Raw genomic sequence first — 15,861 nt, 5'->3', positions numbered from 1 at the left:
TTAATTATTCTCGCCACACACACACACACACACACACACACACACACACACACACAGAGGTAACTATACAAGGTGATAGATATGTTAATTAGTTTGATTGGAATAATCAATTTACAATATACCTATACCAAAACATCATGTTGTATATTTTGAAATATATATAAAAATAGATATTTCTATACATAATTGTTTCTTATCAATTATACATCAGTAAAACTGAGAAGGAAAAGATAAGACCCAGGCAAGCTGAAACATGCTAAGTTCCTACAATAGTTCCCATGATTTTGCATCTCTATCTGAAGATGAGATGCATTTCCATGGTAGAATGTTGGCTTAGTATGCACAAGGTCCTCTTGCCCAAAGGCTTTGATGGTTAAGAAACCAGGGTCTCTGAGTGTAGGAGAAAGGCTCTGCTGTGGCTCTTCCCTGCATCTTTGAGAGATGAATGGCTGTGGAGTGACTCGCTCCCACTTCAGGGGAGGCCACTGGATTTGGGTACTTCCAACAGCCTCCTGGAGCCCATGGGAGATTAGCAAAGAAGGAATCGGAATAAAGCATCATAAAACAACAAAATGACAGAGTGCTGGAGGAGGAACAACATCTAAGCACCATTCTGAGATCATACTGTCTCCATGTAACTCTGTGTACTAAAGTACCTGAGAGGGACATTCTTTTTTATTTAAAAATTGCACCGATAGGAAAAGAAAAGTAATAACCAACCCTTTTGGGGTTGGTACAGCACTAGCCAATAAATGAAAGCAGCCGCAGGTACTGAGTTTGAGTCCCAGTCTTGGATCTAGAAAAAGAAAAGAAAAAAATTGAACAAAATAGGTATCCTTTCCTGTGACATTGCATTTTCTGGGGGGGGGGTCAGTTGTGGTGGGGCTTGAACTTGGGACTTGGGTGCTGCCCCTGAGTTTATTCACTCAAGGTTAGTGCTCTACCACTTTGAACCACAGCACCACTTCTGGGGTTTTTTGGTGGTTAATTGGAGAGGAGAGTCACAGACTTTCCTGCTCTGGCTGGCTTTGAACCACGATCCTCAGATCTCAGCTTCCTGAGTAGCTAGACTATAGGGGAGAGCCACCAGCAGCCCAGCTTCACTGAACCTTCTTTTGGTTTCCATTTTAATGAAAACTTTAGCTTGCAACTGCTAACGATCAGTGTCACATCTTGTACCCAAAGACTCAGCAAGAGCTTGCAGCTGCACCAACAGCAGGAGCCTTTGTCACTTTGCACTCAGATTGTGCCACTATTGGATGATGGTGCAGTTGCTGTTATTATGGCCACATTTGAGATCACCATCTGCCACACATACTCAGTCCTTGTGGACATTAGCTATACTGTCTCAATTTTTTTCCAAAATGTAATGACTTGCTCCATGTCTGACCATGTCTTTGGTCTTTGGAACAAGAAAGTCCTATGGCAAATAGGCAGGAGTAGGTAGTTGTTTGCTTGTTTTCCCAGTCACTTGTTCTGGAGTATGTATCTTTAGTCATTCAGCTACGTCTGTGATGTTGAACAGGAGCACAAAGCTTAGCATGACCGAAGCAGAAGCAGCACGGTGGCAGCACAAGGTAGGTAGTTCTTGATCTAGGCCTGGGTCTCAAGCTCTTCGTGCCTTCCAGGCTGGCCCTTGATCTCCTCTTGGCTGGCTCAGCAGGTGAAACTGTGTCACTTCTGACTCCTGCTGTGTGTGTGTGTGTGTCTGCCATCTGCTTGGGTTTCCATGGCAATAGCACATGGCAGACGACTCCGGGACCTCCAGATAGGGAATTCTTCACCTTCAGTTTTGGTATAGGAGTGTGAGACAGCTGTCCCATAAAGCCTGAGCCTGGCCAGATTCTTTTTCTTCTTTTCCTTCCTCCCTCCCTCTCTCCCTCTCTCCCTCCCTCCCTTCCTTCCTTCCTCCCACCTTCCATCCCTTCCTTCCTTCTTCCCTCCCTCCCTTCCTTCCTTCCTTCCTTCCTTCCTTCCTTCCTCTCTTTCTTTCTCTTTCTCTTTCTCTTTTTCTCTCTCTCTTTCTCTTTCTTTCTTTCTTTTTTTTTTGGGTCCAGTCGTGGGGCCTGAACTCTGGGCCTGGGCACTGTCCCTCAGCTCTTCAGCTCAAGGCTAGCGCTCTACCACTTGAGCCACAGCGCCACTTCCGGCTTTTTTCTTTTTGCTTATGTGATGCTGAGGAATCGAACCCAGGGTCTCAGGCATGCAAGGCAAGCACTCTACCACTGAGCCACCTTCCCAGCCCCTCTTTCTTCCTTTGTTTCTTTGTTTGTTTGTTTCTTTCTTTCTTTTTCTTTCTTTCTTTCCTTCTTTCTTTCTTCCTTCCTTCCTTCCTTCCTTCCTTCCTTCCTTCCTTCCTTCCTTCCTTCCTTCCTTCCTTTCTTTCTTTCTTTCTTTCTTTCTTTCTTTCTTTCTTTCTTTCTTTCTTTCTTTCTTTCTTTCCTTGCCAAAGTATATTATACTAGCCAAAAGAAATCTCACCAACAACTTTTTTCAGTAATCATGAAAAAATAAATGGTTGTTTTTAGCTTCTACATTTTGGGATATTTTGTGCTACAGTGAGAAATGAGTGAAAGAAAGAGAGAAAGAGAGAGAGACAGAGAGACAGAGAGACAGAGAGACAGAGACAGAGACAGAAAGAGTCAGCATGTAAGCCAGCTTTTGGTTGCTATAACAAGTGCCTGAGAAACTAACGTGTATAGAGAAAAGATTTAGCTGGGTGCCGGTGGCTCACACCTGTAATCCTAGATACTCAGGAGCCTGAGGTCTGAGGATTGTGATTCAAAACCAGCCTGGGCAGGAAAGCCCTTGAGATTCTTATCTCCAATTAACCACCAGAAAACCGGAAGTGGCGATGTGGCTTAAGTGGTAGAGTACTCACCTTGAGCTGAAGAGCTGAGGGAAAGCACCCAGGCCCAGAGTTCAAACCCTATGACCACCTCCCCCCACCCCCCCCCAAAAAAAGATTTATTTTGTTTTATTGTTTTAATGGTTCCAGTCCATGATGTGCTTTTGGGCCTGTAGCAAGGTAGCATATCATGGTGGGAGCAAACAAGTAGGCAGGAGTATACCCTTATAACCTTCAAGGGCAAGCCCCCAATGACCTAGATACCTCCCACTAGGTCCAACTTCTTAAAGGTTCCACCACCCAACAATGCTATGACAGATCAAGACTTCAGTGCATGGACCTTAGAATATTTAAGATCCAAACTACGCAGTCAGCATTATAGTTTCTCTGAGATCAAAGGTGGTCAAGAAAATAATTTATCTGAGTTCGATACAGACATGGAAAAACTTGGTGGAAGCTGAGGTGGTGACTCACACCTCTCCCAGCTACTCAGGAGGTAAGGTCAACAGAACAGCTTGAGGTCAGCCCAAGGCAAAAGTTAGTAAGACCCTACCTCAATCAATAAGCCAAGCATGGTGGCATGTGCGTGTGCTCTCAGCCACATAGGAGACCATGGTAGGAAGACCTGAGTCAGAAGCTGCTTCTAGGCAAAATCCAAGACTTTACCTGAAAAATAACAAAACAATAAAAGGACTGGGAAGCATGGCTCAAGTGGTAGATTGCATGCCTAGCAAGCATGAGGCCCTCAAGACCACCAAAACTACACTTTACAAACAAAGAGAAAAGGGGGAAAAAAGGAAACCTTTGTGGAATGTCAAATAAATGCATAAATAATTTGTAGACAGAAAGAACAGAATGGAATCTCAAGAACACCAACATTTAAAGGAAAGAAAGAGCATGGTAAGAAGGCCACAAAAGAGCAATAAGAAGCCAGGCGCTGCTGGCTCATCTCTGTAATCCTAGCTACTCAAGAGGCTGAGATCTGAGGATCATGGTTCAAAGCCAGCCCAGGCAGAAAAGTCCCCATGAGACTCTTTGTGGCTCAAAGTGGTAGAGCACTAGCCTTGAGCACAAAGAGGCTCAGGGACAGGGCCCAAGCATTGAGTTCAAACCCCACAACTAACCAAAAAGAAAAAAAAAGAGAGAGTGAAATAAGACATCATCAAAGACCATAGAGATTAGGAAAGAGAAAAGGATGGACAAGTCATAGGCTGAAGACAGACCAATGGATGGCTCTCCAAGTACCCATTGGATTAGCCAGTACAAGAGCAGTTGAAGGGACGTAGGAGAGGGCAGAGTCTAGTCTGTGAAAGAATGGAAATGCAGGGAGAATACAAAGTCAAGATAATGCAGACAATATAAGTCAGTTTGACTATAGCAAAGAAGGAATAATATAAATCTATCTTAAGACAGAGCTGTGTGGTATTCTATTTCTTAACACATGGGTGTCAATGTCTTTTTCTTAAAAAGCAAAAGGAGGAGTGGAGAGAGGGAGCATGGTGGTACACCCGTGTCATGCCGACATTTGGGATGCTGAGACAGGAGCATCGTGAGTTCAAAGACAGCCTAGGGTTCATAGCAAGACACACATGAACAGGGGTGTGTGACAGTTCACAACTGCTCAGCTGTTTCCTGGCTTCTTAGTGTTTCCAAGCCTTCCCTGAGAGTAGTTTATTTCTTCCTGACTTCCTCCTACAGGCATATCGCCTTCCTTTTTTTTTTTTTTTATTATCTTTACAGTCTTTATTTTTTCTCTTTTCTTTTCAGATCTCCTGGGATTTCAGGGCCTTGTGTTTGCTAGGCAGGTACTCTACTACTTGAGCCACTCCTCCAGGCCTTTTTCATGTTATTTTTCTGATAAGGTCTTGTGATGTTGCAAACTCAATCCTCCTATTTATTAAGCCTCCGTCATAGCGTGGGATCATAGGCGTGTGCTACGATGCCTGGCCCCTAAACTTTACATTTCAAAGATAATTACTGCTATCTGAATCTGCTATAATTCTCTTTGTTGATGTTACTTTATGCTTCTTGAAAAAACATTCTTTTTACTCTGGGTTTGGTGGTATGTTTGTTTTTTTTTTTAATCTGCCTTGCTTAATTAGAATCTGGTTATCCAAGGAATCTTAATAATGCCAATTACTTGGCCAGAAAGAAAACAATCACATACCTTTCACAGAAACATTTTACAGATCAACTTGTCCAACAACAAGGGAAAAGGAGATGGAATTAGGTATATGAGACATGCTGATTTTTTTAAACCTTTTTTTTTTTTTTTTTTGCTTCACAGGCCTTAGCTGCTGTGGCCTGAAATAAGGCACCGTGACTTGATGTAAATGGAGGGTTTCTTTTTCTCAGTCATTTGACACTGGCAGCTGCCAAGTAGGGATCGTCAAGTGTAAGGGACAGTTGGCGGTAAAGAGAAAGCAGGCTTAGTCCAGATGCCCTTTCTTCAGGATCCATCAGCTGCCTGAATGGAGTGTCTGGTCCACTGAAGCTGAGTCATACATTCCTGGGTGAGAGTTCCAGGACTTACAAAGTGCCATAGAAAAACAGAACTCAACCCTGAGAGGAAGCAGAACCTGGTGCAGGAAGAGGATGGCAATATGGAAGGGAAAGGGAGAGAAGTGATGGAGGTAGAATTTGCTCTCTTAAGGTTGAGGTTGAGAAACTTGGTTGAAAATGCTATCTCAGCTAGTCACTGTACTCGAGCCTGTAATCCCAGACCTCAGGAAACTGAAGCAGGAGGATCAGGAGTTCAAGACGAATCTGAATACATACAGTAAAACTTGTTCCAAGAAAGAAAAAAAAGAGGCAGCATTTTCTTTCTCATAAAGTAATGTTATATTTTGCATTGATGGTGTCTTAGATTAGGTAGAATGGACAATTGGAAATAGTTCAAAGAGCTCAACGTGTTGCCTTGTGAATCCCAGTTTGGAAACCACCAAATTGGGGAATGTGCTATCTCAATGTAGGCTTCTTCGGTGTTTTAAGGCCTTAAAAGGAATAAACATCCACTCTAGCACTCTGTTGTAGCTTTTTCTTCCTATAACTACCACTCAACACTACTGAATACACAGCTCAAGTGCTCTGGGACCTAAAGAATAGAGGGGCAGCTGGGCACTGGTGGCTCACACCTGTAATCCTAGCTACTCAGGAGGCTGAGATCTGAGGATCGCAGTTCAAAGCCATCCCAGGCAGGAAAAGTCCATGAGACTCTGATCTCCAATAAACCACTCAGAAAACCAGAAGTGGCGCTGTAGCTCAAGTGGTAGAGTGCTTGCCTTGAACTGAAGAGCTGAGGGACAGCGCCCAGGCCACAGTTCAAGCCCCAGGACTGACAAAAAAAAAAAAGGAATGAAAGGGCAAGTGCCAGCTCAGTGTAGCAGGACTGTCCTCATCAGTGAGTTTATGCAAAGTTAAATAGAACACAGGAGACTTAACTACAAAATAGAGCACAGGAGACTGTAGAAAATAAACACAAAAAATGATGTACTGTGACCATTACAAAATAGAGCACAGAAGACTGTAGAAAATAAACACAAAAAATGATGTACTCTGACCATTAGTGCCCTTAATTGCAGTGATGTCACTACCACTAGAGGGTGCTGTTAGCCTAGGGGCAGATGGTCCATTAGCGGTGGGCCCAGCATCTTGGCACTGGGAATAGCCCCTGTTCTCTCCTTTATTTGAGCAAGGAGAATTTGTAACTGCTAGAGAATCAATTGCTCAAGTTCCTGGAAAAGGGCAGGATGAAGCCAGACCACAGAAATATCTAACAAGCCAGAGCGGTCATACCAAACATGGACAGGTGCCTGGCATAAAGATAGAGGCCTGACCTTGGCTTCTGAGAGACTAATAGGCATTTATCCCAGGCTATCTCTCTGATGCCAGCCAGAGAAACAGGGTTAGTAGGAAGGATCTAAAGCTTCAGTGTGAGGATTAAAAATTAAAAAAAAAAATCATGGCATGATTCCTGCGCTGGGGAGCGGAGTCTGGAAGCAGATGTAAATTCAAGAGTCCAACACTGGGATAAGAGGTGAAACAGGAACCATCAGATTTAAGAGGGACGTGGAAGGAGGGAACATGGAAGAGGAACACCCAAGGCCCTGGTAGAAAGGGAGCTCTTTTCTTTTTTGGTCAGTCATGCGGATTGAATTCTGGGCTTGCGCGCTCTCCCTCAGATTTTTCAGCTCATGGCTAGTGCTCTACCACTTGAGCCACAATGCTACTTCCAGTTTTCTGGTGGCTTATTGGAGATAAGAGTCTCACGGACTTTCTTGCCTGGGTTGGCTTTGAACCATGATCCTCAGATCTCAGCCTCCTGAGTAGCTAGGTTTATAGGCATGAGCCATTGATGCCCAGCTAGGAAGGGAGCTCTTAAGGCCACCTAGATGACCATAGGGAATGGGGAAGGCTGAGGGATTACACAGTGGCTGTTTCTCTCTGGGGGAAGCTACTGGACAGCTCAAGGAGTTCTGGGTGGTAGAAGCCTCTCTTCCTGCTCTGTGATTCACCAGTCCCTTAGCAAGAGACTCTGGGTCTCTGCGTTATTTTACTGGTCTTGACAGCCAGTAGTTTCTGTCTCATTGGTTTTCATTAATCTATGCTTTCTTTTTCTGCAGCTTTCCCTTCCTCATGCTTTCACCTTCAAAAGAGGAAAAGGACCCCCTGTTCAAGCTAGCCCCCTCTTTCCAAGCTACTCATTATCCCTTGCAAACACTGACCGCTCTGCATCAGTGCAGCAAGGCAGTTTATTGAGAAAGTGACAAAGGTGTTGTTCTTCCTGTCATTTGCCTTTATTTTCCTCGTGCCAAGGAAGCAATCGGCCTTCAGAGTTTCCTTGGCCTAAGCTTTGGCTTACTATTTTGTGTTGCTGGGCTAAAGACCAAGGATGCAGCAAAAATTCGACTCCAGAACTCTGAAACCTAAGTTCAGGACACAGGAGCTAGATCCCTGAGAACAGAGAATTTTTTAATTGTTATTCTAAAGGCAATATATAGAGAAGTTAGTTAATAAGTCAGGTAAAGAGTACATGTCTTTTTTTTGGGGGGGGGTCCAGTTGTGGGGCTGAACTCTGGGCCTGGGCGCTGTCCCTCAGCTCTTCAGCTCAAGGCTAGCGCTCTAGCACTTGAGCCACAGAGCCACTTCCAGCTTTTTTCTTTTTGCTTATGTGGTGCTGAGGAATCGAACCCAGGGCCTCAGGCATGCAAGGCAAGCGCTCTACCACTGAGCCACCTTCCCAGCCCCAGTACTTTTCTTTTTAAACAATGTCACCCAATGTTACCCCTTCTCTCACTCTCTCCCAGTTTTTCCCTCCCATCTTCACCTGCAAGTTGTATACGTCATTTTCCACATAGTGTACAGTGAGTACCACTGCTACATTTGAGAACAGAGATTTTTGAACATGTCTGAGGAGTATTTTATGCTCTTTGGTTGGAGGAAATGGCTTTTGGCTCTATGGCATGTAGTTTTTTTTTCTTCTTTTGCAGTACTGCAGATTGAACCCATGGCCACATGCATGCTGAGCAAGTGCTGTATCATTGAGCTACATTTCCAGCACAGTGGCCCATATTTCTGTGAGAGGCATTCTTGAGCCTCTGGAAAGTAACACTTGAGAGACAAACAATGGAAAGCAGCATCTGAGAACTCATCTCCTGGATGGCATGTTTGCCTCAGGCCATGTCAGGAGCTCTGCAGGATCCTTGTGCACCTGTGCTAGTGTGTGATGACAGGATGTCAAAATAACGGAACATCTGGATTTTGAGCTAGGTTGAATATGCCACTCCTCAAGTTGGTGAGATTCTTGCATGAATCTATCTTACTTGTTGAAATAAACAAATATGACATTTCTCTTTTTATAAATATTTTTATTATCTTAAAGTAGTTGCACAAAGGAGTTGCCATTCAATAATGCAGTTTATGAATACAATGTGTCTTGATCCATGTCACCCCTTTTTACATTCTCACTCATGAGAACAATGTGACCTTTATACTGTGCACACAACAGTAAAATGTCTGTTATACTAGTTTACAAAACCTGCCTATATTCCTGAGAGACATCTGTTAGACATCTAACTTTCAAGGCTCTAGAACATTTTCACTTCTCCTAAATGGCTCTCTTACCACCTTATCTGTGTTACATGTTTGTGATTAGCCTATTCGTGCTCTTGAAGTATTTTTTTTTTTTTTTTTTGGTCCGATCGTGGGGCCTGAACTCTGGGCCTGGGTGCTGTCCCTCAGCTCTTCAGCTCAAGGCTAGCGCTCTACCACTTGAGCCACAGCGCCACTTCCAGCTTTTTTCTTTTTTGCTTATGTGGTGCTGAGGAATCGAACCCAGGGCCTCATGCATGCAAGGCAAGCACTCTACCACTGAGCCACCTTCCCAGCCCCTTGAAGTATTTCTTTTGTTAAGAGACAACCTTTAACACATATTACTTGCCTGGCACAGTAACACACAGCTGTTTCAGGATCAGCCCTACCAGGGCCACTTGGTTTTGTGTGTTTTCTTTTCAATGTTTGGTAAAACAGCTATACTAGGTGCCAAGTTTCCTATGGATTATATATATTACTTGGTTTCATTGCTACCCAAGAACATGGTGTAGTGTGCACCTTTCTTCCTGCTGCCCTTGCCCCCTACTACTCTCAGATCTTTCCAGTAGTTCTAGGAGTCCCTCAATCCACCATGGCCTCTCACCTCCACTTTGTGTGTGTCTGTGTATGTGTTCTGGTCTTGCTTAGGGCTTGCACTCAGGGATGGAGTGCTGACCTTGAGTTTTGTTGTTTTTTCTTTTGTCGGTCTTGGGGCTTGAACTCTGGGCTTGGGTGCTATCCCTCAGCTCTTCAGCTCAAGGCCAGCGCTCTACCGATTGAGCCACAGTGCCACTTCCAGTTTTCTAGTGGTTTATTGGAAATAAGAGTCTCACAGACTTTCCTGCCTGGGCTGGCTTTGAACTGTGATCCTCAGATCTCAGCCTCCTGAATAGCTAGGATTACAGGCATGAGCCACCGTTGCTCGGCTTGTCCTTGAGTTTTTGTACTCAAGGCTAGCACTCTAACACTTGAGCCACAGCTCCACTTCAAGCTGTTTCAGTGCTGAATTGGAGACAAAGCATCTCACAGACTTTCTTGCTAGGGCTGGCTTTGAACAGAGATCCTCAGATCTCAGCCTCCTGAGTAGCTAGGATTTATAGGTCTGACCCACTAGCACTCAGCTGCCTCACCTTGATTTTAAGTAGTTTGGATTTTCGCTTCCTTTTCATACATTTTTTGGATAGGATACCCCCTTTTTCAGGAAGTGGAATTATAAGTCACCTGCTAGAAACTTCCTTCCTTTCCTCTTCTCTTTATCCACAAGTTTACACCAAAAATGTCCATTGTTCCTCATTCCTCCATATTGAGACCATCAGCAAGGGCTGCCAGTTTGATCTTCATAAACCATAGTGTACATATTTTACCTTGGTAAACAGAATAAGCACAAGAATAAATAAGGCAGATTGTTAGCTGTCAAGGAAGGCTGTTAAGGAGGATAAAGATCTGACTGGCTGGGAACAAGAATGGAGGTCTCAAGGTTTGAAGACAGGGTGAGAAAAGGCTGAGTTTAAAACTTACTGTGATGCCAGTGGTGGTACATGCTTGTCATTCCAGCACATGGGAAGCAGATGTAGGAAGATTACAAGTGTCAGGCCAGCTTGAGCTAAATAGCAGGACCTTATGTTAAAAAAAAAAAAAGACTTGCGTTTTCACTCTGCCAGAAGAAAATGTCCCCGAGAATTAATATATGTACACTTCTGAGAATTAATATATGTACACTTCCTAGTTTTAGATCAGAAAGTTTGGTGGCATTAGATCAGACTTCATAGCAGATCCATGCACCACAGGGTAGAATTTTCCAGATGGTATTCATCTCAGGTGGTTTGGTGGTGTTCTTAAGGGCAGTTCGAACCCAGGTCTGAGAAGCAGGAGACTGTTGGGTGGTGAGTGCTTGTTCTCTGGGTCTGTAGCTCAGTGGCTGATTTTGTTCAGAGCAGGGACCCCATTAGTCAAGGTCTAGAGGGAGTTTTTCCAGAGAAAGAAAATGTGGGCAGGGTGGATAATGGTGAGGAGGAGTTCTTTATGTCCAACCAATCCCTGGGCCCCCTGAGACTAAGTGAGAGCCTCTGGACTCCTTTTAGGAACCATTGAGAAAGGACTTCTTTCTGCCTTGAGTCGGGGTAGTTCTGAAGCCACAAGCCAGTGCCCTGGTATTGTAAGTGCCAGATACCAGATTCTAATTGGAACCACTATGTTCCCCACCAGCTGGGAACTGGGGACAGGACAGCTGCCTGCATTCCACACAGATGTCAGTTTCCCTTCCCTGGGGAGGGCTGGCTCACGCATGGTTAGGCGCCAGAGGAAACCCTTACATATGCATCTCCTTCCTCAGCCCTTCAGCTTTATAAGAGGATGTGGAAGTGGAGGCGTTTCCTGACTTTGGTTACCATTCATTGGTTGGAGACCTTGAGAAACTCGCCTGAGCTTTTGAAGCCTATTGTTGTTGTTGTTTTTTTCATTTGAAAGATGGAGAAAAATGATTTCACATGTCCTCTCCAATGAGTTACTGAAGACGGTTCAGTGCCTGCTCAAATGAAGCAAAACATTTTAGTTACAGTGATCGCTATCCCAGACTGATACGTATCTTTGTATGTAACTCTGTAGCAAGTGAGAGAGGAGACTCCCAAGTTGGTGCCATGGTGCAGCCATGGCACACAGCACCGTGCTAGTGCATCTCCAGGTGAGGCAGGGATGCAGGAGTAGCATCCTCACAGATCCCAACGTTCTCAGCTCTGCCCCTAGCTCAGGAACCTCAGGTTTGCTGCACACTAGCATCAGGGAAGCACATATTTCCAGACAGATCATAGTAAGCCTCAACCTCAAGAAACTGGTTGATACTGGCTGGAATTAACTTTGGCTCAAAAGCACTTGGGGGTCTGGATTCCACTGCCCAAAGGGAGTGCATGAGTCATCTTCCTGGACAAATGGGCTGGAGTGGGCTTGTGGCTGTCATGTCCCTGACTTCCATTTGTCATAGCCATCTGTCCTCCCTACCTCTCAGTACCCAGTAGCCATCCAAGTGGCTCTATCTTGGGGAGTCTTTCTACACAAAGCTGACTGTGGTTCAGAGGAAGTTTGCCCCACTTCTAGCTTATGAGCATTATTAATGGCATTATTAATGCCTTTTTTTGCTTTTAATGACATTATTACTACTCACTAAAGAGAAACAGATCACAAAACCAACATTTCTAGAAGGTTACAGAGCTTAAAGCTTTTGCCTCTCTGGTCTCTATTCCCCATTAACTTACTTATTCATTGAATCATTGATTATTGTTCTACATAATGAGGATGTTTAGGCCCTGGAGATACAGCAGTGAACAAGATAGATGCGGGTGTGGTTCCTGCTTTAATGCAGTTCCCAAAGCCCTACCCCCCAGTCTACCAGAAAGTCATGGAAACCTACTGACATGTGCTCCGTAATGTTCAGGTTTTATCAGGAGCCCCTTGGTAACTTTACTCAGAAAAGTCTGTGTTTTAGGCCAGAGTCAGGGTTCACAGTGTGAGTTGTTGACTTGGAGTAGCTAGAATCAGTGAAGCTGGGATGGATGTCCTCATCCTGGCAGAGGAGGGAAGCCAGTCAGGGCCATAAGGACAGTATTTGTTAGCAAGCTGGGTGTGGTAGCTCAAGCCTTAGTCCTAGCTTCTTGGATGGTGGAGATCACAGAATCATGGATCAAGGCTTGAAACTCCGTTTCAATCAATGGCTGGATGTAATTGCTGGATGTAAAGGGAATCACAAATAGGAGGATCACAGTCTAGGCTAGCCTAGACTAAAACAAGAACCTAATCTCAAAACAATCAATGCAAAAAAGAAATGTGTCTGTTAGAATGGCTCAAGTGGTAAGAGTACCTGCCTAATAAACTCACAGCTTCAAACACATTAAGTCAAAATATTAGGAAGAGGTGAGGAGGCAGAGTTCAGGGGAGATGCTCATTTGTGGGGCATAGGGGCTCTATCTACCTCGCTGGGAGCTGGTTAAGGTGGTTCTCAGCGCTGCGTCCTATAGTGGAGATAATCAGAAAAACAACCCCTTCACCCAACTGTACAATTGGTATCTCTGAGCAACCCATCTGTTTCCTGTAGATTTGAGAATGATTCCCTTTGGGCATTACCTTTAATAATCATGGACTCAGGGACCAGTCCATTTATTTTTTCAAGAAAAATCAGAAATCTGGATTCGAATATGAAATCTACACATCTTAATTAAACATATCTACACATCTTAATATACAATTAAAAATATGACAACAAAGAAACCAAGCAAGTCCTTCTCTAAGACTTCGTGTACATAAACCAACCAAAGACACCCGGCTACTCTCATCCTGTTGCATCTTGCGACATCTTGACAATATCAAAGTTGAGCTCAGAGGCCTTAGTCTGCCGTTCTGCAACAAGTTAAGTCCACAGAGCTTGGGACACTTCTTTGTTGTTGTGTGCACATTACTCTTGCCAAAACTCTACAGCAGGGTCACAATTCCCTTCTCTGGGCTTAAAGAGAAGTAGAAAGGGAAGGGCTGGGAGAGAAAGAGAAGCAAAAGAAGATAAAGAACTGGGAGAAAGAAAATCAGATTCTGTTTCAGAATATGCAACCGCTCTGGTACCATATTCAATCTGTACTGCTCTGGAGGTAAGCACTCTTCCTGTTGGTCTGAAGAGAAAAGTTACCGAAGGCTCTTGAAGCCAGAGCTTGCTGGAAGAAACCTTTACACTTTCTAGTATGATCCTGGGGAAATGACCTGAAGGACATCTGGACTGGGGCCTTGGGGACATGATGCACCGTCCATCTCTCCCTGTGCGCTTGCCCAACTCTGCAATGCTGCTGTACACAGCTCCAGGCAGCTAGGATGAAGGCAAGTTCTGTGCCCGAGTGAAAGGGAAAAAAATCCAACCCTTCCTCTGTGCTCTATTCATGAGTGTTTATTGTACAACTGCTCTCTTTGCAGCTCTGTTTTTGGAGACTGGGAATGTATAGGAGCAACTGAGAACCCAACTTCTTCCCGGAAACAACTGTCAGAGTAATAAAGAGACCCACAGCTCCCTGCAGGACAGCAAGGACATCCGATTTCTGAGGCACCTTGTTGCTGAGTGACGATGAGGAGGCCCAGTGCTACCCTCCTCTATCAACACAGAATTGGCGAAAGTTTATTCACAGAGCAGGGCGACGCCATCTCCAGGTGACATTCAGAGCAGGGACCCACTGGTCAGAATAATTACCTTGTTTCATTCAAAATCACGTATCTGGAATGCTATTCAGCAAAAGAGGGCAAATATGTTTAAAAGTCTTTATGTACACGTGTGACAATGGAACAATGAAGCTGAGACTGGTTTGGAGTGGGAAGGGGAGTCGGGAAGGTGAGTAACAAGAGAGTAGTTCTGATCAAGATCTATCCTATACATAGTTGGACATGTTAAAATGAACCTTTCCCCCTTTGCAATGAATTGATTCTAATAAAAATTATATATATAACAAAATGCTAAACACTTGAGTATGAATGAAACTTAAACACGTACTGAGGGGTTGGAGGTGTGGCTCAGGGGGTAGAGTGCCAGCCAATGAGTGAAAACAAGCATCAGATACTGAGTTCAAGTCCTATTTTACCCCCCCCCCCCCAAAAAAAAAACTAACTGAAAAAAGCTAGACAGAAAAGACCCGTGCTGAATGACTACACTGCAATAAAATACCCAGGATGAGAAATAAAATATCAATCCACAGAGACAGACACTAGATGACTGGTTGGTTGTGTGGGAATGGGAGAGTAAGCGGGAATTAAACAATAATATTTAATAATGATTAAGGAACTTATAATTAAATTTTAAGTGAGTGTGAGGGATCTTACTGTTTGGTGGGAATTTTTGAAAAACTGGATGATTGTATTAGGTAGACAACTGTGTACATTTTCTAGAATTAATTCAATTGTAATCTTAAAACAAGGGAAATTTATGCCATCTAAACACACACACACACACACACACACACACACACACCCTTGGGGCCTGAGAGAAGCCTATAAGCATAGCACCTTGTACCTTTTCTTTTTTGTCTGTCATGGGGCTCAGGGCCTGGGCACTGTCCTTGAGCTTTTTCACTCAAGGCTAGCATTCTTCCTCCCTTTTCTCCTCCCCCTTCTCCCCTTCCTCCTTCTTTCCCCAAACTAACAATTTAGTTACTTTGGGGAAGCATTTCTCTCAGGAAGAAATACAACCTGCCAAACAAATGTTAACTTTGGTGGGGGCGGGGGGGGGGGGGGGTGAGAAATGCATCTCTCAGGAAGGAATGCAAAAAAGATAGTGCTTCTATATTTCTAAACACCATGTTTCTGAGTTGCCTTTACCAAGCCTCGTTTTCTCCTTAATCTTCAAGGGAAGTAGATGGATGATCATCTCTGGTATTGGCTTTGAGCTTAAGGTTTTTTAATTCCTGGCAGCCATTCGCCGTGCCTCATTTTCCCTAGTCTACCCTGCCTCAGGCAGACACACAAATTACAATACAGTTGCTAGGGGCAGGAGGGATGGGCTGCTGAGTGGGAAGGAAGGAAATGCCAGCCTCTCTTCCCCTTTAAAAATAGGAACCTGAGGTTCAGGCAAAAAAAAAAAGGCAACCTCATTCCCAGCCTGGAGCTTTCTGCTCTTTTTACTTCCTAATAAAGTACTGGATTTGGGGCCCAGATCTTTAAACCGAAGAGAACTCCAGGTGTGTGACATCAAGGCACAAGGAGTTGTTGGAAAGCTCAGCAGATGGCAGTCTGACAAAGTGCACAGGGCTGAAACCAAAGTCAAGGGCAGTTTCAGCCCTTCCCACATAGCTGGCTGGGGCCAGCCTGAACTCATTCTTGTCCCAGTGCCCCTGGGAAGTGCTTGTTGCAGGGCTGAGAGAGTCCTAGAGCTGGCTGGGACCTCCACGAGGTTTTTCTTCTCTTGCATC

General features: G+C 44.3%; 1 protein-coding gene across 3 annotated transcripts in view; it reads left to right on the top strand.

Moving 5' to 3' along the window:
• Susd1 (sushi domain containing 1) overlaps positions 1 to 14,365 on the top strand; it is a 139,922-nt gene extending 125,557 nt beyond the window's left edge. For 2 of the 3 annotated variants that reach the window (XM_042696997.1, XM_042696978.1), the window contains one exon: positions 13,883 to 14,365. In XM_042696997.1, coding sequence (XP_042552931.1) covers positions 13,883 to 13,911 — 29 coding nt within the window. In that variant the 3' untranslated portion in view covers positions 13,912 to 14,365. Of the gene's footprint in view, positions 1 to 8,337; positions 8,679 to 13,882 lie in introns of those variants that run through there. The other variant, XM_042696988.1, reaches the window with a different exon arrangement.
• Positions 14,366 to 15,861: the final 1,496 nt, after the last annotated feature.

Source organism: Dipodomys spectabilis, unplaced genomic scaffold, assembly GCF_019054845.1.
Source record: "Dipodomys spectabilis isolate Male_0828 unplaced genomic scaffold, ASM1905484v1 ptg000006l, whole genome shotgun sequence".
Lineage (NCBI taxonomy): Eukaryota > Metazoa > Chordata > Mammalia > Rodentia > Heteromyidae > Dipodomys > Dipodomys spectabilis.
This window is presented reverse-complemented; position numbering and strand designations above follow the sequence as displayed.